The sequence below is a fragment of the Meleagris gallopavo genome, chromosome 9, assembly GCF_000146605.3.
Source record: "Meleagris gallopavo isolate NT-WF06-2002-E0010 breed Aviagen turkey brand Nicholas breeding stock chromosome 9, Turkey_5.1, whole genome shotgun sequence".
Classification (NCBI taxonomy): Eukaryota; Metazoa; Chordata; class Aves; order Galliformes; family Phasianidae; genus Meleagris; species Meleagris gallopavo.
This window is the reverse complement of record NC_015019.2, coordinates 4256787-4283690: the sequence shown is the minus strand read 5'-3', so window position 1 is coordinate 4283690 and position 26904 is coordinate 4256787. Positions and strand designations below refer to the sequence as shown.

Below are 26904 nucleotides of genomic sequence, written 5' to 3'. Positions count from 1 at the left end.
AGAGATTGTCTTCATATGGAATGTTCCTTTCCTGCAGTTGCTGCAGCCCAAGCCATAGCAGATGAAAGAAGAAGCCAAAGTGGTGTCAGCCCTATTGCAGTCCAGACCTCAATAAACATAAAAACAGCAACTAAACCAGGTATAATTATTGGTCCTTGTTCTTCATGAAGCATTGGGCTCATAGGGAGAGTTACTGGGGAGGACAGGAACACAAAACTTCCTTTAAAGAAGTTTGATGCCGTTTCCTTGGGAGATCAGAGCATAATGTCCCTTGTTAGATGAGTCACAGTCATTGAAGGTATGGTTCTGGTGACAGCTTTTGGTTTATGGCTTTCAGAATTGAACTGAAAAACATTGAAAAAAAATTGAACAGGTAAAGCTGCTTATCGTTTCTGCGGGGTGTTAAAGTGAAGATGAATCCATTCCTAGTGTTCTGGGATGCTTACCAGTTCACTTCTGGCTCAAATTCAGGTGTTTGTAACTGCAAAGACCAGGGCAGTCTTGGTTCTGCTTAGCCTGCAAAGTAGCTGTCCTGCAGCACTTTGAATTTGGCATGATGCCCAGACAGAATTTTCCTAGACTCCTGTATTTCTTGATAGTAGGAATTAATACGTTCAAGAGTAAGGATCAGAGCTGAATTTGGAATAAGTCTATGCTGTCACAGCACGTCTGATGTCTGTTCAAGCCTTCTATTGACTGTACACAGTGGCCTTTTAATTTGCTGTATACTTTCTGCTGCACTCATTAAAAATATAGGATTGACTGGAGTAAGGGAATGGAAAGAGGAAAAAGGAGGGTATTCAGCTGCTTCTGAATTTTCCATTTGAGCACTTTAATCTCTGTATAAAGTGTGCAGTGCTTTGCTGGTGAGTTTCTCTCCGAGAATGTTCTATAAGCCTTTCAGTTGGAAAGGCTTAGAATATTTAGATTTCAGTGTTCAAAATAATGGGCAATTACATGTTTTCAATTTTTCTTTTGACAGTGATAGATGGTTCCACTCTAAGAACAGAAGAAAGGCAAAGACTGGCCAGGGAGCGCAGAGAGGAGCGGGAAAAGCAAAATGGTATTTTCATGTACAACCTTAAATACAATTTCTGAAAATCTTTGTGATAAAATAATACTTCATTCTCTTACTCTTTGTTCAGTCACTTATTTTGCAGCTTGCTGTGGACAAACAACAATCTGCCCATGGTATTGTTTCATGACCATTGGTGAACCTGAAAGGAGAAGTATTAGAGTTGAGAGGAAAATATTCCAGAGATTTGTGGCTTCTTGAAGCTGTATGTCATTTCTGACATTCAGTTTTCTGGAGACCAGCAGGCAAAATTAGCTGCCTTTGTATTCACAGTGTTAACAAAAACACTTCTGAAATAATAACCCTTAGCTTAGAACCACTCCTGAAAACTGAGGTTTGGGAAACACTGATTCAGAGAAAATCAAAAAGAATATAGCTAGTTGAATGGCTTGATTGCCTTGAACACTGCTTTTCTTGTTTCCTAGCACACTTGAAAAGATTCCTGGATTGAAGTGACAGCAGTATCTGCTTTATCTCAGCTAAGAATTGAGACTTAAAGTATAAAACTTTGTCCCAGCTTTATATTGCTTTTGATGTGAATCTCAGTTTATAAACATGCAGCAAGAGATAAAAGGTTCCCAGTATGGCCTGCAGTCCTTACTCTCAGTCTCCCAGCTGCTGAAGAGCAGTCTTTTCCTGGCCTGCATTTCTGTATTGCTTAATGTATGTGCAAAGACACACAGGAGTGGGAACAGAGAGAAAATAGGACCAGGACATATATAAATTTAGAAGTAGTCTGGGAGCCTTATATGTAGATAGTACAAATGCATTGTTAATGTAATTATCTTGTTTCTTGGCTCATTTCATCTGTCTAGCCAAAGCAAATACCTTTGCTGTGTATTCAACTGCTGGCTTTTTGTCCGAAGAGCTGAAGCTTTCTGCTAAACTACACAGCTGTGGAGAATAGCAATATTATTTTGATCTCAGATGCAATATATCTGCAGGGTTTTCCTATCTTGTCACTCAGTGCTTTACATCTTTTTGTTATATCTTATTTTAAAAAATAATGAGAGAGAATTGCAAAATGCAAAAATTCCACCCTTTGATACTCAGTTACTACTTACTAAGATTTCACTGTTATGATGGCAAGAAAGGTGTGTGTATAATACAGGTTTTATACATATCCTGATTTTCCTGTCTGGGCTGTGAAGTGTAATGGCAGAAAGTGTTCAAATTCACTGCCATCCTGTGGACAGAATTAAAGGTATCTCTGTCATCATGTGCAGTGTCATCCAGCACTACTAGCTAGTCTTGGTGTGTGTTTTAACTTTAAGGGGTGATAATTTTGCCTGGTGGTAGTTTTGCTTGGTAGTCTTTTGCCTGTAATCTATGTTGTAATATCAATGAGTAATCAAGTTTGATTTCAATTTTTTCTTTTCAGCTGCCAAAGAGTCACAAATCCTTGAAAAGGAGAGAAAAGCAAAACTCCAGTATGAGAAACAGTTAGAAGAAAGGCAGAGAAAGCTAAAAGAACAAAAGCAAAAAGACGAACAACGGAGGGCAGCTGTAGAAGAAAAGAGAAAACAAAAAATAGAAGAGGAAAAGGTATTATGCTTTGAAGTTCTTTAGTTATGAAAGGGTCGATTGCCAGAAGCAGTGTGTCAGCAATAAAAACAATAACACACACACACACACGCTTTTATAAGCCTGCTGTGAGAACTTGCAGTGGTCACTGATGAATAGGGTGTAAGTCTGGCTGGGTGTCTTCTGGGAGTCCAGCTCCTGTTACACTGTTCTAGGAATTGGGGTGGGTTTTTTGTTTGTTTATTTCTTTTTTTACCTTTTTTGTCTGGCAATGTTTTATTGGTGTTTCATTCTCTGTAATCAGCTTTTGGGTGTGTTCAGATTGATATTCCATTTGGACTTCATGGAATAGTTTACATTTTTGAAGAACAAGCAGAAATGTTTGGGGTGGGCCTTGACCACAGCCCAGTGTGGTATTATCTTTTCAAGCAACTGCTTTAAGCATATAACATGCATTATGCTTCATGAGGTATGCTTTAAGCCTACAATACATTTATTCATGACATTTAGAAGATGGTGGGTGTGTTTTAAATAGGCACAGTGATAAGCAATGGCAGGACTAGCTGATGAGTGTTTGTTTGGGTTAACATTGTCTTGTACTTGGTCCCTGGAAGATGATGGTCTTGTACACAGTTATACATCTGGCAGGTAAGAAGATAGTGTGCAGTTGACCTGTAAACCTCTCTTTCAACTAAAAAGTGAAAACAGATCTTGACATTTGGACTCTGACATTAGAAAATAATTGCTTTTAAATAAACTATCTTAAGGCAGTATTTGTCAGCAAGATCTCATCTACACTACATCAGAAAATACAGAGTCTGCCACATTCTTGTTGGATACTTTACCCAAGTCTCATTTAGTTAATCACCTTCTTTAGATAATGCAAAGGAAGCACAATCACAGGCACTGGAAAAATAAGTATTCTCTGTCTCAGCCAGACTTGAAGACAATTTGGCATGGCTAGAGTTGAGATACTTGTCTTAAAACAATTACTCAGTTATTCTGTACAGCTGTGCAACTGATTACATTGATATCTTGAGCTGATAACTGACTTTCTTTTGTTCATAAAGCAAAACTTAGTCTTTTACTGTGACTTTCAAGAATTACTGCACAGGAGATGCCTCGTGGAAATACCATCTGCAGGTTACAGAAAGGTTACATAAGGGCTAGGTGGTTTGGCAAGGAAAACCCTCTTACATTTATCTTTTGTCTGTGTATGGAGTGTATCCTTCCTTCTAAGCTTGCTTTGCATCACACAGTGACTGTCTGTTGTGAAATGATGTTGAAAGAAGGTGAAAGTCTTACGTCCTCAGGAGGGGAAGCTTTCTGATAACGAGTCCCCTCGGCATCTTACTGTAATGCATCAGCAGTAAATACTGCTTCAAAAGATCGCTTGGGATGTGACTATTCCAGTGCAGAAATCTGTTGTTGACACACGTAAGCTGGCTGTTAATGGAGAATAAATGGTCCAGCATGGTTGCAGTCTGTCGTTAAGCACAACAGCTGAAATTCCCACAGAAGCACTTACTGTCCTGGAGGCAGGAGAGCTGTGCTTGGTGCTCTGTCCTGTCAGCAGTGATCGCTGTGGGCTGCAGCTGATCGATGTTTTCTGCAGTTTTGCCTTCATATCTTGCTATTTCTGGTTTCACTGTATTTGTATTAATGTCAATATGGAAGTACTTGGGTCAGTGTTTTGTGTTGTTTTCTGAAAAAACAATTAACCTTATGCTTAGACCTGGTATTTTATGCTGGAGGGTTTTCAGCACCTCTTAGAACTAACTGCAGAATGTAAATTTAAAGAATAAGCAATTATTTTTGCTCAGTTTGGACTTCATCCTTATTTAGAAAGTAAGTAGTGCTGTTTACTGAATAGGAAATCTGGTGGCTATTTTAAGTAAAGAGTAGAATAGATTATCTGTGCTTTAGCTCAGCCTAATTACATTCACAGTTTTGAAACCATTAATTGCCATTAACTTTTTTTATGTGATGGTGCATCACATAATGTGCAACAAAATTAAAAACAACAAGAAGTTGTAAATCTTACTGTATGTTTTGTCTTCTGGCATACCTGTGCTTTATATTTACATAGACAGCTTCACAGAGGTGTTGTTTGTTAACAGGAGAGACACGAAGCAGCTCTGCATCGTACCTTGGAACGGAGTCAGCGACTGGAAACACGGCAGAAGAGATGGTCATGGGGAGGATCTGTAACTCCAGATTCAGAGAGCAAAACGGGTAAGTAGCACCTTTCCTAGCATAGTTAGTTGCAGAATATTATGGGTGTAAGGCAGGTTAGTGCTATTCATAGAGACCTGAGGATCTTTTCCTGTCTTGGATTTTATAACAGGATCCGTGGGTAAGTTCCTATTTGTACTGCTGAGATACAAGCTGGTTTTGACTTTGGAAAGGGCTAAATGGAAATTGCATGGCAAATATATACCTGGCAGCATTGCATTGGTAGTCCCCACGCATCAGATAAGGGAATTGTAATATATAATTGTAAAATAACTCTGAAATTCTAAAATAGTTCTTCTGTTGCAATATGTATAATGTTATGCTGAGAGTGGTGATAAACGTGACCCCAAAAAATCATTCTGTAGTATTCTATCTAAAATGTTTTGAACACAACCTTAGCCATTATAGAATACCAACTGATTATTTGAATGACCAGGAATGGGCAAGGAGGTACAGTGGGCTGTGTCTGAGCTTCCTGGAGAACAACTTCTGTCCTAGATTAAGTGATGTGTCTTAATAGTTTCTAACTGAAGCTCATATTGATGCATGCTTCTCACTGTTACTGTTTTTGCTTGTAAATATTCTGAAATCAGAGCAGCCAACTGGGATTGCATTGGGAGGGAGCCTTTTATGTACTGCCTAGCTGGAGGGGAATAAGTGACTTAAAAATCTGTTATTATCCAGGAATAAAATAAAGCCAAAAACTCTTCAGTTCAGCCTATCTTCTGAATTGCTGCAATTGAACCGTGTGTTTCAGCTTTTTTTTCAGTAGTGTTTTTTTCCTGTCAGCTTGAGTGTTGATTTGTAAGGTTTGTGTATAACATGTTTGAAAGTACTTGTGATAGGAATTATCGTTATGATCCCCAGCTTCCCCAGTCTTAGTTGCCTTACACCGTTTATTTTTATACCCTGTGACTAAGCTTATGAACCTTCTTCTTCCACAGAGCAACAGACCACAGATGAAGGTGAAACTGGTGGTATTGATTTCCAAAATGTTCTTTTTCTGTTGTCTTATGCTCACTGCTAAGCTTTTAAACTTGAGTTCTTGTTTCTCTGAAACTAAAGAAAACCATCTTCGTGTCGAACTTTTCCTGGATCTTGGCCAGCTGTACAAGGAATATGATCCCTAAGTGGAAAGCAGTCCTCTACGTTTTTAACTGTCCCTCCCAGCTAATTAAACTACAGCTTAAGTCATGGCGTCCTGAGGGAATTTTGAAGGAGAGGATATGAGCATTTGAGTTTTTAAAGATGATGTGGGGAGGAGAGGAGAAATCCTCAGTGTATTTGACCATAAATTGACTGAGTAGTTTAAGCTTTTCTTTTAAAATGAGAAAATTTGAGTCCTTTCATTGCTTCCTAATTTTAAAAAGTGGGCATTGGTTTAATTTTTGTTTGTAGGATGTCTCTCATTGGTTTTGCTTGTTTTTAACCAGCAATTGAAGTAACAGTTGTAAAATCAGATGATTTTTTTGCTAAGACATTGTGAAAGGGAATGGGTCCTGTGTGAAGTTTCTTTTTCCATGAAGGGTTTTGCAAGCCAGATATGTCCTGTTGTCTAACTTAAGTCTGTATATTAAATGTATTTTCTTCATATTCCTATGTTTGCCAGTGTACAGACTGAGCCATTCATAGAAACCCTTTGGAACAGTAATACATTTGTGAAGTCTGTATGTTTAATATGCAGTTATTTCATGTAGCTAGTTGAAGGCAACAGCTCTCAGCTGAGAGCCAGCCAAATCTGAGGCCTGAAAATCTGTGCATGCTCACAGCATTACTAATTCAACACAGCTGTCTCATAATGCTGACAATATGAGGCTTGAAAATGCAATGAAAGTCTGAGTATGATTTAACTACCATGGCTTATTCTGGCTGCACAGGAGAAGCATGTGCATTTCATTCTCTCATCCCTTTCTCTGCACAGCACGAATCCTTCATTTTCTCCAGAATTAGCCAGTCTCACTGTATTGGTTTACCTGTTAAACATATGTTCCTTGGGTACACGTATAAACGCAATTCCTGTATTTCACACTACCAAATGTCATTGAACTTAGAAAGCAGGATATCACATTTGTCTTGCATGTTTAGAAAAGCACTATTTTTTTTTTCTCCTGTATTCTTTTCTATCTTTAATTTTAAAACTGAACTAATTTTAAAGCTAAACTTTTTATCAAGCATAAAATAATGCCCTTTGCTCTCTCCTAATTGATGTGAGGAAACAAGTCCTGTCTGTCCTTTGATCGTGGAGGAAGACTTGGTCCACAGAGCTGCTGAAGCACATTAAAAATAGACAGTGTCTTCCAACAAACATGCTCCTAATGTGAAGATAAAAACTTAACTGTGCCTTGTGCATCATGAAGTAGAAACAGAAAGAGCACCTACGTTCTGTTATATGAGACCAATTTGAATAATTTGGCACTGATTTTGAAAAATGTGACTGTGGAGATAAACAGCACGGTATTTGACCAGAACTCTTTAATGCATCCACACTGTTTTAAGCTTGTGTTAGTTTTTAGATTGAGGTTTCCAACATACAGCTGTCTTTGCTGGGCTGGAAAATCATGACAATTCATTCTTTTCATATTTATTCCTGTTTTAGGTTTGCCCTTTGCTTTTTAACTTTCTGGGAGCTTGTTGCTTAGTGGTTGTTAAAAATCTACGTAAAAAAAACCCACACATGTAAGATGCATAAATCCAGCTAGATTTCTAAGAAAAATCTTTGTGATCTCTTTCACCTTATATTCATTTAATTGCTGGAAAGAGAACAATTACTTGTGGGTTTGGGGAAGATGACACCATATGAGCTCTGCTGCATTACGTCATTGTGGCTGAGTAATGCACCTGCTCCATCAGCACGTCTGGAGCAGATTTCAGGATGGTATTTTTCCATCATCAATTGCTGTGGATTTGGGATTAAAGGCTCCATTCCCATTTCTAAAAATGAAGAACACCAGGGGGCAGATTTCAAATGTTCTTTATTTCATATGCTGTGTAAGCCTTTCTTGTCTTTAGAATTGCTGCAGAAAAAAAAGAATTTTTTATATATACAAATAAATATGTATATATGTCTGTATATATATATATATATATATAATTTTATAGATTTACAGATATAAAATGAGACGTCCTTCCACGAACCAGCCATGTCAACAGTAATGTGCAGGAACATTGACTGGTAAAGCAGCATTTGTGGTGATAGAGCTGATGTGCTCTGGAAGGTAAAGCCCATATAATTGAACATCTCACCAGCCATCAGCCATTCTGTGTTATCTACGGAATGTGATTCACTCAGACTGCACCAAATGCACTGCTGATGGCCTGAAACTTAAAAATTGATGAAAGCCCCAGAGTCAAATGCTACGTTAATGACATTGCTGTCAGTGCTGAGATGAAAAGTGCTGGGTGTGGGTCTGCCAAGAGAAGTGGCAGGGCTGTGTGATAAAGCATCCTTAATGACAGAGCCCTGTAAGTGAGGGAGGTTTAGTGATGACTGCTGAGCAAAACTCAACGTTTGGGCACACCTGGAGGCTTATGCTATTAGAATAGAAATTGGGCTGCTACATTCTCTCTTTTTGAAGTAAAAAGATTCCTTATCTTAGTAGAAACTTGAACGAAGAGGCAGAGAATCTGATTTTATTTCGCCTTATTTTATGCACCCTATAAAGGCAATGTCCTCGCTCAGTGAAGCTCTGAGAAGCTAGGGGTGAGAGCTGCCCTCTCATAGTGATATATTTAAGATGCTGCATTTCACAGCTCATTACCCAGTTACCCATTCTTTCTTTGGCTTTGTTGCCACAATTAGTTTTTCCCTTCCATTAAATAATAACAGCTTTTTAGTACCTGTGGAATGATGCTATGTGCTTCTTGCAGTTATAAGTTATAAAGATCTTAGACAATTAATGCAAAATAAACTTTCCTGGAGAAACAAAAGTAAAATCTCAGTGTGAATAATACACTTTACCAATTCGATTTTTTTCAGTGAAGTCATGAGTTGGGGTATTTTTTTATCTGAATGGTTATCTATAGACTATACTTTTTTCTTTCGAGTCTCCTACCAGCAGTTTCATCGTTTGTCTCTGCTAAACAGTGCAGACCACCTTCAGAAGTTGTGAACTTGCTGAAGTAGAAATACTTGTCTTAGTGTAATTTTTCTCAAGGCAAGATTTACGTTTCTGGGTCTCAGTAGATCATAGACCAAGGCTCAGACTTCATGCAAGTTCTGAAGTTCTAATTTAAACTGAGGCGTGTGTAAATATCTCCATGATGTTAGGAGGCATTTGACTCCCACACGCTTAAATTAAGGTTTGAGCTGTGCTTTTTTTTTTTCCCCTTTCTTTCCCTTTTTTTGAAGCAGCCACTAGAGGGAAGTGTTTCTCTACAAAAACACCCAGAGAAGTGTTATGAGTTCCTGATTTATTGCACATAAAACCTTTCAAGGCTGTTTTAGTTATCAGAGTACTCGAGCTTCATTCACTAAATACCATTTTTGTTGCATTAGGAAAATCTAAGCTCACAGCTTCTTAACTTGAATGATCAGAGATTCCCCTTTCTCCCTCTTACTTCTTTATTCTCTATCACAAGAGCTTTCAATTTCTTCAGCTTCAACTGCAGAATGTGCTTTTCCTTTCACATGGCTCTGTTGCTTTACAAGGGAGCCCCATAGCTTCTGGCAGGGATATCCATAGGGACCCTGTGCTCTTGCTGTAAGGAGCTGCTATAGCTTGCTAGCCAAAGGGAAAAGAAGCTGCCTCTGGTGAGTAGTGCTGCTTTTGCCTTTGACATTACTTATGCACTAATGAGTTCACATTAATCTTTTCTGCAGTTCAGTATGCCAGCAAAATCAATTCTTCCTGTTAGATGTATAGAATTTCTCATTTTTATATTGCTGCTCCTCATTGCTTTATGTGCATTACTGTTTTCTACATAGTGAGTTTCCATAGCAATAGATGCATGCTTTCCCAAGATTTTCATGCTCTGGAGTAGTTTGAAATTAAAAAGCAGGTCTTTACCAGGCTAGTGGTGAACCTAAGGTTTTTGCAGTATGAGATGTGATGTTATACATGTCTGTGTATGTGCTTGTATGCAGAAATAGATTAATGCTTCCCAGTACAATCGTTTCAGAAGAGTTGGAAGGCTGCTAGGAAACATGGGCTTAAGGAATAGTTTTTTTCAAAAATCAGGAGATTTTTAAAATGAAGCAGCTCTTGGGAAGTAATGGGAAATAAGAATACTTTCTTGGCTTTCTTTAGGACTTGCTTTCATCCTTCCAGAAGCATTTGTTTTGTTTTTGTTTTGTTAACTAGTGTCTGAATAGCTGGTCTGACACAACCTGAGTGGGAGTTAGGAAGGAAGAAATCAATGTTGTTCAGGGTGTGATGTTCTCTTCTCTGTCTTGCAGTCTGGTAACAGCACCCAGCCTCAGCACTCATCTTTATGTGTTAAGAGCACAGGGCTTAAAGTCTCTTGTTTGCATACATGTGCTTAAAACCTTGGCTTTATTCCACTAAAACTAAATGCCTTTTCTGTGTGTTACATCTGATGCTAATTGTATCAAGAACCTTCAGTGGAAGAAAAAAACAAACACCTCTGTTTCTCGTTAACCAAAAGCTGAAGTAGCCTTCAGGATGTAATACTTCCCAAGCTGCCTCGCGAAAGCGTGGAAGGTTCTTCCTTAGGTATGAAGATGAATTCTAAAGTAACCACTTCTTTACACAGCCAGCAAGCGGTCCACCTCCACAGCAAACCTCAAACCAACAGAAGCTGCCATGAATAAACGTTTGTCATCATCTGCAGCACTTTTAAATGCTTCTGATCGAAGTAAGTGTTTGGGTTTCTGTTGGTAGCAGGTGTTTCTGCTTACCTGCTAGCAGGGAGGGGACAGGAGGAGGAACGATGCTCCTCTGTCTCCCTTGCTCTATAACTCAGTTCCTGTTCTCATCTCAAATGCATTTCATGCAATTTGTTAATCCAGCCTGACTGTTCAGGGGTTTCACCCAGTTGATGTGATCTCTGTTTAGAGGAGAAGAATGACGGTAAAGATTGCTGTTCTTTGTTGTTTTGTTGTTTTCTGTAATTATTTCTGGAATCACGTTACTAAAGTTCAATCTTGGTGAATGATTGATTCCCAAATCATTTCACAGCATTTAGAGGGTTGCATGCCTTAAATTACATCCTAAATTTCCAGCAAACTAAAAATAGTACAAAGAATAGTTTGAGTTGTTCTTTTAGACAGTCGTTTGATTGCCTGTGTGGAGGGAAAAAATCAAATTAGGTTTGGGATCTTTCTTTTCTGCAGGTCCTGCACTCTATGAACACGTGCTTGCTTTTTAATCTTAGAATTTTGTTATAACCAAATAGAAAAGAATGCATGAAGTGGGATTTTTTTGGGGTGGGAGTAGGTTGGTTTGTTGTGACGTGGAGTTGTAGTGCGGTTATAGCCAGGTAGGTGTACTGTGTCAATATCAAGGAATAGAAGTGGACAAGCACTATTCCTTTGGCTGTTTGTTTTAAAGGATATCTGAGAGTGTTTGCGCTCCAAGAGATCAGCTACAATTTCTGTGGATTCCAGTTCCATTGGAAAATGCTTACTGTGTATGTGCAAGCGGGCTAGGCTAGAAAAACCCCTATCAAGCATACCAAGGGCACAGCTAGCAGTATTTTTGCAGATTGAGGTTGGAAGGTGATCCAGCAGAAAAACTTGCATTCGTATACTCTTTGCCTGCTGGGGAAAGTGGTGAATATATATCCATAGTGACACAGCTGCAGGGGCAGTCTCTGAGTCACTGGGGAATGCTTGCAATCTGAAATGATTTTTGTATATAATGCCTGCAGGGTTCAGCTCTGGGTATGAGTCAGAAACAGCCGTAGAGTACAAATTAAGCACCTAACAAAGGAAGCCAGTAATTATCAAGTAAACGGAATTGCTTTCAAACTTACTGTCTACCTTGAAATCCTCTCTGAATCTTTGTTTGCTTTGGAGAGAAGAAAAATCTCAGGTCGTTTGAAAGGGAAGAAATTTGGATAGAACTTCTGAGCGCTTGGATCAGCTGGGCATAGAGGGTGACAGACTGACAGATTTAGATCATAGCAGTTCTGTGCTCTTGGTCTGGTGCTCAGGAGGAAATGCTTGCTGAAAAATGACTAAATTCAAATGACAGAGGAAAATACAGCTGCAAAAATGACCAGATTGCTTCTGCATTATGTATGGGAAGGTGGAGGGACAAAATGCTGAAATGAGAGAGGAGCTTGTCCCTGGATCAGTGGGGGATTTCCTCAGTCGTGTTCTGTGTATGTGCTGAACTGAGCACTTTGTTACAGCGAATGCGAGCATTTTTTTTCAATTTTTATTCACAGAGACATACAAGGATGACCTTAATAGGTCAGACATGAAGTCTGTATGATTGGCATCCTGTCTCTATGATAAGCAGTGTACAGGAGTAAAAGAAATAATGCTTATACGGAGTAATTCTTCCCTGATCCAGTTTTTCTGCTTCTGAATTATCTATAGTACAAAGTGACTTAATTGGACTTCTGTATGCTGGGTGCTGGGGCTGGTGTTGGAGGGGACTTCTCAGCTTTCCCATAAAATTAATCAGTGCACTTTCACTTCCAGGTACCGCAAAGCGAAGCGCCTCATTAAACAGACTGAATAACAAAGTCCCTCTACACTCTCAGCAGTCAGCAGTCAAAGGTTCACAGGTGGAACAGAAAGGTGCTAGAAACGACTTGGTCTGGAGAATTGGGAGGCATAGATGGGATATTTGAAGTTGACTTTAAGCCATGCCCCAGTTTCACTATACCTGTTTTTACTCATGCTTTCGTTGCTGCAATGCACTGAGGCAAAACAATAGTTATGAGCTTTCCAGTGCCAGATATTGGGTAACCTCCTATAAATCATTATTTCTCTTAAAAGGGGAAGGGTGGGGGGAGAATAGACAAATGGTAGCCAAGCCATTTAGCCTACGAGAAGCTACTTCTTCATAATGATAGATCAGTGTTTGTAGTAGATTTCTTGGCAAAAGCAAACCATGGGAATGGCAGCTTAGAAAATTATATATGTAAGTATCTTGTTAAAGTAACATTCCTTACGCTTGGTCTCTAGGAGGAGCAGAAAAGAAGAGGAGCACATCTTTGAATAGAATGAGTAGTAAACCCCATTCTTCTCCTGAACTAGAAAAAGTGAAAAAGGAAGAAAAACAGGTGGTTGTTTCGTAAAACTGAATACTTTCTTTAAAACTCATTCCCAGTAAAGTTTGGATAGGACTGCTTTCACTGGTTTCCTTTGGTTCTGAAACCTTCAGGACTTTTTAAGGGCTTTTTAGTTACCTAGAGATAAAGATAAGATAGTAAAGATGGAATTTCTTCCTTTGGACAAAAAAAAAATCCTGTAAGGAGGACATAATTTTGTTGGATTGGGCTCTAAACAGATTGTAAGTTGTCCCTCTGCTGAGAAGAGAGATGTGTGATTGGAAGCTGGCAGGACTCAGCTATAGTAAAAGTCAGTGATGTGTTCACTTCTTGGTTAAACCTTACTTCTGTATTTTTTTGAGCTCCCTTTCATGGTTCAGTTTAACAGCCTCTTTTCTGGTCCTGCTGCTGGTCTAAACTCTGCATGTGAATGATGGAGGAAAGCTGTTACCACTTCACTCTCTTTTGTTCTCTGTATTCTCACTGTTAAAATTTATCTTTTCTAGTACCTCATCCTAATGCAGAAGACTAGAAACTTCTCTAACACTCTTTTTCCTTTTGAGTTAACAGTTCTGAAACTTTCCTTTTTAGCAGCTGTTGCCAGCAGTGGAAACTTTATTCTGTTTCAGAATGTCTTTCCTGTATAGGAAAATGCTGGGTGCCATGTGAATCTGTGTGAGTGTTGCCCGGTGATAATCATTGGCTTTGCTTTTGCAAACCACATCAGAACACCTTTCCTGCAATCCAGAGTGTATAGCTCTGAAGAGCTGGTAAAAAAAACTTCATATTTTAACTGACTTCAGCACTCATTGCTTTTATATGCATGTCATTCTCCTCATTAATTTAATTGGTATTAAGCAAACCAAGGACAAGTGCAGCATAAGAGATTGCAGCATTTAACCTTTCTGAGCTTTTAGTTTTAGTTTCCATCTCCATGACTTTGGTGTTTTTCTTCCAAAACTGTTAACGATTTGCAATGATGCTTACAAACCTCCTTTGCTTTGTACTGCTTGTCTTTTTCATTATATGATTTCATGTTGGATCCTTTTTGATTTGTTCCCATCATTTAGCTCGTCGTTCCCAGGTCAGTCCTCTGGACAGTAGCGTAATCAGTCGCCTCCTCGCCCCCACTCAGGCCTCCTTAGCTAGGAGTAAAAGTGCTGCTACATTGTCGGCTGATGGACAGGATCCCTCAGGTAACAGGAAGGCAGCAAGCCTGAAAGGTTTTTGCAATTGTTCTTCAAACAAGAACATAACAGTAACTAACTGTGCTACCCATCAGTGTGAATCAGATATCTGATATATGGTTATGTATAATATTACTTATCCAGTGTTTTCTTGGGTCAGTAACAACCAATTCATATGCTGTGTTGCATGTTTGCTTTGCAAAACCAGAGAATAATACTGGCTTTTAAACTGTGGTGCCAGTTTGTTTGTTTGGGGTTTTGTTCTTAACTGACTGAGAGATCTGCATTTGAGTGTACACTCAAATGAATCTGAGACAGACTGATCAGAAAACAGTACCAGGAAATTAAACAAAAGGGGGGAAAAAACAACAAATCATTTCAAAGGAGGCTGAAAGAATAAGTGCAAGGTCTAGAAATGTACAAACATGGGGAAGGAATGGCCTTACCATAAGGGCTGGGAGACCTGAGCTGGCTTCACTCAGGCTGACTGTAGGCATAGAGGCACACCAACAGGAGCACATTACTGGCTGGCTCAAGCAATTTTACACTGGTCCAAATAGAGCTGGTAAGCTCACACAGTGGCTCAGCTCAATAGTAGCACAGGAATTTCTACATCATCTCAGCTGCAAGCCCTGACTGCATCCCACATGCCTTGTAATCGTTACTGGTGTTGAGAATAGCCCAGTAAAGACGTATGTGGAACCAATGCAGAGTCCTTTCTCCTCTCTTACCTTATAACTTGTGTTCCCAGTTTTGCTTATTTCCTCTTTAGTAGATTCCTCCATCTTTATTTTTGATCTTATGCCACTTAACTTGATCCTTGTTGGTAATGGTAACATTTCTGCATTGCTCCCCTTCTATGAAACTCAGGTTTTTGGTTTGTAGTGGTCACATTTTTGCACACCTATCTATATGCCACTTTTATTTTACCATGAATATTTCAGTTTGTGCCATGTGGGGAAATGCCATCTTTTTCACTGTTGCTGACAGCATGTGACTTACTCACTATTGCTGAATTAAAGATAACTTACTGTCCTATCAGTTTACTTAAAAGTACTTCAGCACAAAGAGAATGCAGTTCTCCTTATACAAATGCTTTAAATATAAAAATAAAATGTATTTTCCATAAAGTGACAAAACTAATTGCTGGCATCTGTCAGAATTTTTTAATACTACAGATAAATCACATCTAGTTTCAGATTTTTATATATATGTATGCTTTTCCATCTATGATTATTTTAGTGAAAAAAGTAATTAGACAATACAGTATTGAAAGAAATTGTATTACTTGTGAAACGATTGACAGTTACTACATGAAAGCTATTGTGGTTTCACAGTTGACCCTTTTCTCTTGATATGGTTCTTTTTCTCTGCATATTTTGATTTTGTAATGTGGATAAAGGGCACAAAAATATTGCAATATAGGGGTCAGAGAAGCAAAGTAGAATAAAATAATGTTGCATAAATGCTTATTTCACAAGATAGGTTTGTAAAGTAATGCTCAGATTCCTCATGTAATGCTGCTGTGAAACTCTTGGAAAAGAAGGAAGATTTCCCCATGAGCATGGGGGGAACGTGCTTAAAATTTGAACCAGTCATAAAGAACTTGTAAAGAATCATGATAAGCCTTTAACACTGTTGTGAAGCAGTTGTGATAAGATGCAGCTTGACTGGAATCAAAGTAACATTACCATATTGCTTATTGCAGCATTGTTTGGAAAAGCATTTTATTTTTATCTACGTCAGATTGCTGCTTTCAGAGTGGTTTTGTTCTTAGTGCTGTTGCTTCCAAAATACTAATCGTGTGGTGGTGGTGTCTGTGTCCATGACCCATTGCAATGTGCACTTCCTGTGGTGTTTCTCTGTGCGGTTTCTAACACACAATCTTTCTTTTTCTCTTTCTCCCTCTTCCTTTTCTCCTATTCTTATGCTGTGCACTTGGTTCTTGTTTTGTCTTGTCAAATTCCTAACTTTTATAGAATCTCACCTCTGTCCTCGTTCAGCTTCAGCCAGTTCCATCAATTCCCCAGTCCCAACTCCTAAAGTGCCCGTGCGCAGTCGTAGCATCGACAGATTGAAGTCCTCTGTACCTTCATCTGATGCAAGTTCACCAGATCCAACCCAGGTTTGTTGAAATTCCAGAGGAATTAGGTTTGTATTAATTTGGGGGTTTGGAAGCGCTCAGGATGAGATCCTGATTCAGCAGATGTCCTATATCACATGCTTCAGAAATACAGTATTGAAACCGAATTGCAATTTTACGGTCCTTGGTCTTTCCAGTATTTTAAAGGCAAGCTGTTTGCTGCTTGTGGTTCCCGAAGGATAATTTAAGTAACATACTGACTGGGTCTGTGTTTTGGAACACAAAGCAGAAGTACACATTGTTGAAAATTTTGTGCTTATGGCAGCAGCTACCCTGTCTTTAATGTATCCTGGAGTGAGCATTTTATTTTGATCTATCTTCTTAGAAATCAGAGACTGAGAAACCATCCTCAGGTTCTGGGTTGCGGCGCCCTTCCTCTCCGTCGGTGTCTGCCCGAAGAAGATCCCCTTCTCCTGCCAATTTGGTGAAGCGTCCTCCATCACCATCTGCAGTTAGGTGTGTGTTCTGGCTGGATCTCTTAGCTCTGTTGTGTACGTGAGATTTTCAGCATTATCCCTGAAAAATGTTCTTTACTTCTGCAGACAGAAGACTCGCCCGCCTTCGCCTGGCATATCAAAACAGAGGCCGCCGTCTCCTACTCCGATCCATAAACCAGCACCCATCCAACGCCCACCTCTCACACCAGGTGTTATCAACATTACCAAAAAGAAGACTGAAGCAGAGAGCAAACCAAAGGAGAAGAGTGCAGAAGGAACAGGACATGAGCAAGGTGCCCCATCAGCCTTGGACAGGGATGCAGTAGCAGCTAGCACAAAGACCAAAGAAGGTGAGTGCCTTTCTGTGACTGAGGCTCTTATTCCAGATATGTGCACTGTGTGCTAGATCTGGTGGCTGCCCTCTGTCAGTCTGGAATCTTTTCCCTGGGGCTGTAAGAACAATTCTTACGCACATAACACAAGCCTGATTCAGCTGCTGAGTGTACTTGGTGAAATCAGGCTTTGTAGCTGCAGGTAGCAATTATGTGTCTGTGGGACAAAAGCAGATTTTTGGTATTAAAGTACCTAATGATGGCATTGTGTTTTGAATGTATTGTCTTTAGATCAGAAGGAAAAAATAACTAATGTCACGTTTGTTAAAATGACCTCAGCTGGAAGGCTTTATGAAAATTAAGCAGACATGTATGTGCTAATCTGTGAAATACTAGAAAAGAAAGGCATTCCTCACCAATATTATCCTGCTCTTGCTGACAGCGAGAGCTAATTCTGTGAGTGTGTAGATGAGCTTTGTCATGGAAAAGTAATATTTATAGAGTGGGAGTAACTGATAGCCATCAGAGTTCTTTAAATGTTTATTGAATGTAACTGGCTGACAAGATTTGTTTGTGGGTTTTTTTTTAGTGTTAATTTATAATAGTATCTCTGAGATTCAGACATGGTAACACCAGGCAGGGCATGAGCAGCCATAAATGGCAGGCTATATAAAAACCTGTTAACCTGGTAGCTGGAGCTGTTCTCATCTCCATGTAAATTGGAAAATGATTTGTTGTTAACACATGATATTACTGAAGTAATTAGTGTGAGCCTTCAAGGCCAGGTAAAATAATGATACTCTATAAATACAAAGGCATTAATGTTATGAAAGAAGGCAAATTTTAGAATTAATATTTCCTCTTTATAATCATGAATGTGCATTCCATTTTATTTGAAGGAAATTTAATGTATTTCCTGAAGCAATTTTTTTTCACTTTTCTTTAGATACGTCTAATTGTTCTAGAATGAGTCTGTCTTTTAGGAATATGTTATAAAGTACCATAGTAATTGGAGAGTATCATTAACCATATTGTCTGCAGCATGACTGGAACAGTGTGATTGAAATGAATTATTTCAGCATCATTGAGCACGCCTTCAGGATCAGGATCACCCTTTGGCTCGTGTATGTCTCTGTATGCAGAAATGCTTGCTGCTGGGTGATGGGGACTGATCTAAATGTTAGTGGCAAAAAAGAATCGTCATCGTATGGTGATAATGTCTTTCTTAATTTTAAGTTACATGAGCTTTTTAACAGCAGTTTCTTTTCCACTTTGCAGAGTCAGGTAGCAAAGCAGCAGCAGGGACCACCACAGCTGAAGAAGCTGCTAAAATCTTGGCAGAAAAACGGCGTTTAGCACGGGAGCAGAGAGAGAGGGAAGACCAAGAGAGAATTCAGAGACAGGAAGAGGAAAGGTAACTGCTGGAGAAGGGAGTGATGCTTCCTGCAGTTGGTGTGGTTGGTGTGGACATTTCAGCTGTACATTTCCCTAAGCATTAAGTTTGAGATGGGACAAGTTGCTGTGTATATTGTTAGTCTGTACCTCAGTATATATGTGATGCGTGGTCACAGTGCAAATCACTGCTTTCTTTTCCAGACAGTCATCCTTGCTAGTTCTGTTTCAAATCTAGAATGTGCTTTTTACACTCTTCGCTTTGTTGTCTTGAAATATTCAGCTTCTCTGTACAAAACTTTCCTCTGATGAACTCAGGTAGTGAATACTTGAAATCTTGTTCTTCTGTTCCTACATCTGCATCAGAAATGTTGCAGCCAAATAATTCAAAGCAACAAACCAGAATATCCTTGGTTTGCCAGATAGAAGTTGTTAAAAATTACAGCTTTGTGCTGACTTTACACCAGATCGAGAATTACCTGTGTGTGCTTCTCTGAACAATATTACAATATCAGATTTTGTATGTTTTCTACTCACAGGTATAAAGCTGGCCTAAACTTAAATGCAGTCTGATATTGATGTTTTATCAGAAACGTGCCATGCCCATATTGGATCAGATTGGATGTGTATGACCGTGTGACACCTCCAGTATATCACTGGAACTAAGGCTGTAAAAGAAAGTTGTTTCTAAAATCTGACTAGGTTTGCTAAGACACTGAAAGTTGCATTCCTATGAGGGATGCAGCAACTGTTATTAAGTTGTTGTCTCATAATACACGTCTCAGTGGAACATTCCATTATTGAAACAACTGGTCTTGGACTTGTCTTAATCAGCAAAGAACATCTAGGTGCACATAGTTTCCTCCAAGTGTTTATGCATTTCCTTGGACTGATCTTGCTGGTGACATCTGTGAATCTACAACAGAAACTGTCCTTGTGCAGTTACTCTGTGATTGGCTGAAGTAGAAATCCTTGCTTTCCTAGTTTGTCTCACATGCATGCTTACAAATGCATATTTATATTTTGACAACATAGAATCAGAGAAGAAGAAATGGCTAAGAGAGCAGTTGAAGAAAGAGCACGACGGGAGGAGGAGCTCCGCAAGCAGGAGGAAGAAAAGAGACTCATTTATGAGGAACAACAAAGACAAGCTGAAGAGGAGAGAATCCGCCGAGAACAGGAAGAACAGGAAAAGCTTGCAGAGCTTCAGCACCAGGTTTGCTTTCAGCTGGGATTGGTTGGAGAATGTTGTGAAGTCCTTGCCTTGCCTTGCCTTAGTCTGCGTGACTTCTGTTAGCTTTTGATAGGTTCAAGTACGGGACAAAAGCACACATTTTGGAGTTGTTTGGGTTTTTTTAGCCATCTGGGATGTTATTTTGCACACACAAATGTATCTGTATTAAGACTGTTTTACCAACATACTGCTGTGAGTTATAAGAATATGGTCGGTCTGCCTGGAAAGTCATCTGATGTCCTCTGTTCCCACATGAGTAAAAAGGAAGATCAGTAGTGCTTCCAAGTCTGTGTTTCTAATTGAGAAATAGTCTTCCAGAGCTAATACCTTTGTGCCTTCTTATAAAGGCATCTTTCCAAGTGAAAGAAACTCTGTTTTGAAAAAAGTGGACTTTCTTTAAATGAGATTGATTTAGAGAATCAAAGCAGCTTTACAGATGAGAGCTTGTAGTGAGATGGTTTGTGTTTAGAGAGCTGTATCTTATGGATAGCATTGATATGTGTCTAAGCATTTCTTTAAAAGCTTGCTTAAATTCATAACAGTTACATAGTGTTGACTGTACTTTTATTTTCTTTCAAGTCGTAGTGAAAAAGATTTTCTAATGAAGAAGGCGCAGAAGATTCTCAGCACAGAGTTCCTTTTTAACAATAATGCCTGACTGGCAGAATTTTTGAATTAAGCTTGTGACATACAGAACTCCTTGCTGTTCTGCTACTTCATAAATTGTTCTTCTTAGAAAAACTTTGTCATGAAGTTTGAAGCCTAAATAGCCCAACAACATCCAGAATGATGATAATATAGCCATGCATACTGTTTTCTTTTCAAGTCAGTTTTTGAATGTCATAGTAGTATAAATTTCACATCAGTAACTGTATAGCTGGCATTTAGCTGCAATGCGTGCTCCTATTAAATAGTGATTGTCTGCAGTTCCTGTCTGTGTTACACCAGAATCTCTGTAACAGGTCTGGTTTGAATTCTTGGAGATGAGTTTTTCCACTGAATGCTTTTCTTTCTATTCTCTTTATTTTCAGAGGGAAGAAGCTGAAGCAAAAGCTCAAGAAGAGGCTGAAAGACAGCGGCTGGAAAGAGAGAGAATTATGCAGCAAAATATGCAGGAAAGGCTTGAAAGAAAAAAGGTATGCTGTTTCAAAAGCAGAGAAGTCCCTTATCCTTAGAACAGGGGTTAAGTGTTAGCACTGAAATAAACTGAGCAGGCAGTCTGTCTCAGATTCATTCAAGCAGAAGTAGTAGTGGTTGTTTTAAGTCAGCTGTGACTTGTGAGCTTTAAAAACAGTGAGTGAAGTAGTAAGTGTATGAAATAAGAAAATATATGATAATTGATGAAAATTTAAACCAGAGTGCTGAAATATAAAACTCTAGCATTGTAAATATTTTCCACTTTTTAACAGAGAATTGAAGAAATAATGAAAAGAACACGAAAATCGGATCAAAACGAATCCAAGGTACTTATTTGCTTAGATTTGTGTAAAGGCCCTTCCAGAGAAGGCTTTGTCTTTGTCTTGTAGCCTTTGTTCTTCTGTTACCCTCAAACTAGCTTGCATGTGAAGGTCCAAGTTCTAGTGTACCAGAATAATTTTCAATAGCTTGCATACATAGTACACATCCTTTTGCACTGCTGTTTCAGAAGTCTTTGTCTGATGAATTTTGGTCAACACATACAGAAACAATGTGATCTGGCATTACCACTTTCTGACCAGGTACAAAAAACACTGGCTAGTAGTGGATTTTATTTTTTTAAACAGTCATCCTTCTCCTACTGTTCAAAATGCCATCCTATTTTGATACCATGTGGCTGAAAACCAATAAATATTTATTGCACACCTTGGAGAAATGAGGGGAAAGGGAACTCGGGAGTATTTCCTAGGCAGGGGATGGAAGTGAGTCTCCCACATGTTTACATGCTCTGGCTTAGCAGATCTGCTTGTTGTTGAGTGACCTGAAAAGTCAAGTCAGCTCCAGCAGCCCTCTTAGTTGACTCCCTGTCCCAGCCATGGATGCAGGTTGTCTGTTAGCCTTTGCAGTAGTGTGGCCTTACTGCTTGGTGCAGAGCAGTCCTGTGTGGGAGCTGTGCTTGAACCATTTTTGAAAATCTTGGGAGAGAGCTGTTGTGAGTAACACTGTGGGAATTCAGTTGCAGAATGAAGGAAAGTCTGCCTGTGAGGTCATGGAGGGAGAGGATATAGAAGAGGAGGAAGAGCTGGGACTTGAGAAGGCTGATCAACCCGGTAAGGAAATGTGATAAGTCAGATCTAAGTTGCTCAGTGTCTCAGTGACATTTAAGGTGTGTTAAAAACGTCAGATCAGTTAATGGCATCAACTGTGATTACCTGAGACGCAAGTCCTAGAAGTACCACTGAGTCTTTTTACTTGAGATCTTTCTTCTTAAACCCAATTCCATACCACAGAAGAAATCCAAAATGATGAAATGTAAAACAATTTGTGTGAGAAAAATACACTCCTCACAAGTGTATTTTTAAAGATGGAAAACAAATACATTGTTATAGGCAGCTTGTCTCTAGATTGATTTCTGTATTGAAACAGTGCCTCAGATTTTTGGCAAGGGAGGGTCAACTTGACACTTGTATTTTATTCATTTAGGATAGCAACACTGTTCCTGAAGCTGTGTTATGTTGTTTTTCTTTCCCCCACACTTTCAGGAAAGCTGAATGGCATTGACTTACCCCAGGAAGTCAAAGGGGAGACAGAGGGTTGTGTACAGACTGCAGGGAGCTTGATCTCTACAGAGTCTGAGCAACGCACTGTGACAGAGTTGAAGGCCAGTGAAGTATTTATGAATGGCAGCGATTTGAAAAGTGATGAGGGATCTCTACTTTTTACTGAATTGAAGGATTCCAGGTGAGTTTGCACTGTCAAGCAGTTCTCTGTCACTCAAGAAATTTCCTTTTTTTTTTTTTTTTTAATTGATTTTAGTACTGTATTTAGCATTGGATCAGATTTTGCACCCCACTAGTTTGCTGGTATTTTTCTGTATGTGGTGTGTGACTGCTGTCAATATAGTGGCTCATGGAGAGGCAGTTACAGAGAACTGTCTGCTCAGATGATACATGTTGACATTACTGGCTTTGCCAGCAACACAGCAGTGTTACTTACAAAGAAAGATATTGCCTTGAAATCTTTTCCCTTCAAGTAACTTTTCGTTAACAAAACATTAAACAAGGAGGAGGGGGACCAAAAAAAAATAACCTATAGAAAGCTGTAGAACAATCTCAGTGGTGCTGAAACACCAGATAGAACACAAATGCCTCCTTTTATGAATATTATTGTCGTTTTCCAAAATTTGTCGTCTTAAACATAAAATATTTGCATCTACTGCTGGAAAATTTGTCTTCTGATGCTAGTTCCATTTGCTTATCTAAACAGTAATGATTTAGAAATGGCATTGTGAACTCTTTGCAAAGTGATAAAAAATGAATTCCTAGTGGAGAACTATGAAGACATTTTCATTATTTTCTCAAAAATGAATGAAAATTCATCACTCTGAGTTTGAATCTGTTTAAGGATATACAGTCTTCTGAGGATCGGTTCTGTATTTAAAAAGTCTAACTGGAGGGGAAACAAAAGGAGAAATCCATATTACTAAAATAGAATTTTAACAGAGCAAGTCTTAAAACTTGCTGGTTCCTACTATCAGTTCTGGAACCAGACCTTACCTGGGAGGTCTTAGTATAGTTAAAAAGTGGTTATATGGTGGTGAGTCATTCCTCTGCACTGGTTCTTGGAAGTGAGATCCCACGTGGCAGCTGTAGGAGCTTGTCTAGGATTGCCTTTCAGGATATGCAGTGCTTTGCAAAGTATGCAGACTAATTGGCTGGCCTGTAATGAATCTAGAGGTTAAAAATCCACAAATTGTAATACAAATAATGTTTGCTTTTTGTAGCCGTCCTGCAAAAGAAATGGTTATCGATGACTCAGTGAAGTTGGGTGTTAATGAAGCTGATCATACAAGTGGACTTATTCAGAATCTTAATGGAAAATCTGATCTGTGGACTTCCGAGGAATTCATTGACATTGGAGTACATTCCAAGTCAACCAAACTGAGTTCAGACAGCATCTCTGCTGGTAACTGTAATCAAAACTTGAATGATGCTGCTACAATACCTTCTAGTCCCAAATTGACTTATGAGGAAGATGGTGCAGTGAATTCATTGACCAAACCTATAGATTCTTCATCAGGTAATTCAAGCTGATTTCCCTATCTATCTCCTCCTCTGGCTAGATAATTAACTTTGTTGTATTTTTACTCTCCTTGCCTTAACTTCAGCTTCTTATTTTCAAGGCACTTTCTCCAGTGTGTAGACTGGAGGGAAAGCTCTTTCTTTAGTGCTTGCAACTTGCATTCTGTCAAAAGAAGTCACCAGTTGATGCCTTGTTAGCGATTTGCTCTATGCAGCAGCTAAGGCCTGACACGAAGGCTCTTCCAAAGACAAAGCCAAGCTCCTGTTTAGCTCCTGCATCCCCTGTCAGCACTCAAGCCCATCTGTTGTGTTCTTCTATTCTGATTTCTTCTAAGATGTCTTAAATGGAACGTGTTACTTTTGAAGATACTAACAGTTTAATAGGTGTCTGATGTAACTCTACAGACGAGACCCGGCTACTTTCCCCTTTCCACTCCTAGGCATGTTCTGTAACTTCTTGATGCTGACCTGCATGGTCTTTAAGAGGTCTCTTTCAGGCTCTGGCAAGGTACCTGTCCTCTACTGTAGAATAGGCTTTTGCTTCACTGAAGGGGAGTAACACCAACTTTAAATTCCACAAACGGTTGTGTTACGTGTTAGGAGGAGTAATAAAGCTACACACATAACATTCAGAATTTTCTGGAAGAAATCAGGCTGCATCTGAAGCCCATGTACTTGAGAACCCAGACCCTGATGAGTGTAGTGTCAGAGAGGCCTTGGTGTGCTAATTTTCTTAAGATTAAACTGCTCAGTTGTTGGAGCTAAACCCCATGTGAACGTACTCACAGCAGAAGATCTCTGTCCATGAGATAAACGACTGCGTGAACAGATGAAGTAAATGACAGTGGGAAGAAACAAGACTTGGTATCCACAGTTTCTTTCAGTGATGTGTAGCACTTTTTTTTTTTTTTTTTAATTAAAGTGTAGCACTTTTCTAGACTGAACTGTTTCCTGAGTCTCCTCTGTCACTCTGCGTCTTGTGAGTTGTGGTCTGATGGACACTGAGACTTCCTTTGGGCCTCTGCTGAGTAGTTGAGAACAGAATGATTTCATGTGATTCTGCTGATCGCATTTTCTTACGCTCAAAATCATTCATTTCTTAGTGAAGAAAGTGTTGCCTTTTAATTCTGAACTTGAATGTGTTTAGAGATAATATGCTTTAAGAGTTACATACACAGCTTTGGAAATGAATACTCCTATATTTTCTTTTTGAAAGAAAAGCTACTGTGCTGATATTGCACTGTAAGAGGTGGTTCTGTGCTTACCTTCCTGGATGTACACTCTGACAGTGAGGACAGATTTATGTAGAATACATTGCAGTATGATGGTTACACTTTCTTTTCTTTGCTCTTTGGACAGAACTGTGAACACTTGAGACCTGGAAATAATCTGATTGCACTTCAGTAATCCAGTGCTCTATCAAGTACCGAAGGCTTTGTTTTGAAAAGCTGCTTGTTTACATTTATCCATCTTCAAGTTTGCAAAAAATAAATAACACCAGAGAGGGCTGACAAACTTCTAGATTTGCACCTTGAAACATTTCAGGGAGACTATTGTGCTGATGTTCCTTTTCCATTTGTTTAGTTTAGTTGTTAGAGAGGATGTCCTTGTTCAAGTAACACTCATTTCCCTTTTACAGACCTTACACTAACCTGTTTGAGTCTCTTTGTTTTCCTATCAGTGTAATGCACAGCAATGTGCCACTGGGGACTTGCCCAGTTTGCTACTGGCTGGATTTTGCGTATTCCTAAAATGGCACTTGAAGACTTACTCAATGTGTGTGTTAAAGCTGAACACCAGTAGTAATGTTCTGGAAAAATGTCTTATTTTCTAACATAAAAATATTGGCGGTTTCAAAATGCAGTGTTGTGTCATCACTAATATGTTTTAATCTATTGGAAAACATCAGAACATTTTACAGCCTGTGCACTAATATTCTGCAGAACTGTTAAATACCTGGATATGTTTGTGATAGTGCAGTTTAACATGTCATGCTTTTAAAAGTGTTTTCCTTTTGAATTATTTATCTACACTCGTGTAAGTATTATTTTATTGTGTACATAACAGTATTAGACCATTGAAGTCATATTTTGTTCATGTTAATTACTGCAAGTATTCCTGTTCTAGCTTTATAATAGTGACTGCAAGCTGCATATATATTTCCCTTCCCCTAAAGCCTGCATTAAGTAATCTATTTAACCTGAACTTGCCTGCTTTTGCAGCATGAAGAGATTAACCAAGCATCTTCCAAAAGCTGCTACTAAGAGTAATAATGCAGTCTTGCTCTTACGTCTCCTGTAACAGAGATACTGAATAATTAAGCGATTAATTTAAAGAATAGCTGTCTCAAATCCTGCTATGAACACTTGGCTGATACTTCACTTCAGATGAATCATCCAAATGGCAGCTGCATTTTCAGTGGTTAATGAAAATGGTTTTGCTGGAACTAAAAATGTTCTTTCCCCAACGACTGCAATAGGAAACCCTCAGCCTTCTTACTCCGTTTGCTATGCAGAACATGGTAGTACTTTTTAGACTTTAGAGCAGTGCCTTAGGTGAAAAGAAAGATGTATTTTTGTATGATAAGCTGTTTCATTCTGGCAGAGACAATCATCCTAACAGAAGATGCGGATATTTTTTCTGTGCTGATACTCTTTGTCCAACGGTCTGTTACAGCTCTGTGTAAATATGTGTGCACTGTTAAATAAACTTTGCAGTTGAACAATGCTTTATTTCTGTAATGCTAAACATTACCTTACTAGGAGGCTCCAACCCCTTGCCATGCTGACCTGCCTTGAGATGCCCTCTGGTACTGCTCTAACTGCTCCTCCCTGCTGAGTCCCAAACCAGGCGCCTCTTCGGCAGTAGCATTTGTGCAGTTGGAAAGGCATTTGTACTAACAAACACCTTCAGATATTGCTGTGTTTGTGTGCACCTATGAAAT

At 39.1% G+C, this 26904-nt stretch overlaps 1 protein-coding gene and 1 long non-coding RNA gene across 7 annotated transcripts; one reads left to right on the top strand and one right to left on the bottom strand.

Moving 5' to 3' along the window:
• MAP7D3 (MAP7 domain containing 3) lies at window positions 1-25735 on the top strand. 6 transcript variants are annotated; one of them, XM_010715198.3, is made up of 18 exons: window positions 1-139; window positions 983-1063; window positions 2457-2620; window positions 4720-4834; window positions 5779-5811; window positions 10547-10648; window positions 14089-14214; window positions 16185-16330; window positions 16674-16804; window positions 16891-17135; window positions 18396-18531; window positions 19545-19725; window positions 20775-20879; window positions 21153-21206; window positions 21896-21989; window positions 22422-22620; window positions 23663-23958; window positions 25320-25735. In XM_010715198.3, exons 1-18 carry the CDS (start codon window positions 16-18, stop codon window positions 25325-25327), a joined length of 2340 nt encoding a protein of 779 aa, XP_010713500.1. In that variant the 5' UTR covers window positions 1-15; the 3' UTR covers window positions 25328-25735. The 6 variants fall into 6 exon arrangements, with proteins under 6 accessions (XP_010713500.1, XP_010713501.1, XP_010713502.1 ...); XM_010715199.3 differs by having other exon boundaries at window positions 5779-5799; window positions 23663-25735; XM_010715200.3 differs by having other exon boundaries at window positions 16209-16330; window positions 23663-25735.
• LOC116216928 lies at window positions 22680-23667 on the bottom strand. The gene is made up of 2 exons (XR_004160628.1): window positions 23436-23667; window positions 22680-23328 (listed from the first exon to the last, which is right to left on the bottom strand). It is a non-coding gene; the product is annotated as an uncharacterized LOC116216928 (long non-coding RNA).
• Window positions 25736-26904: the final 1169 nt, after the last annotated feature.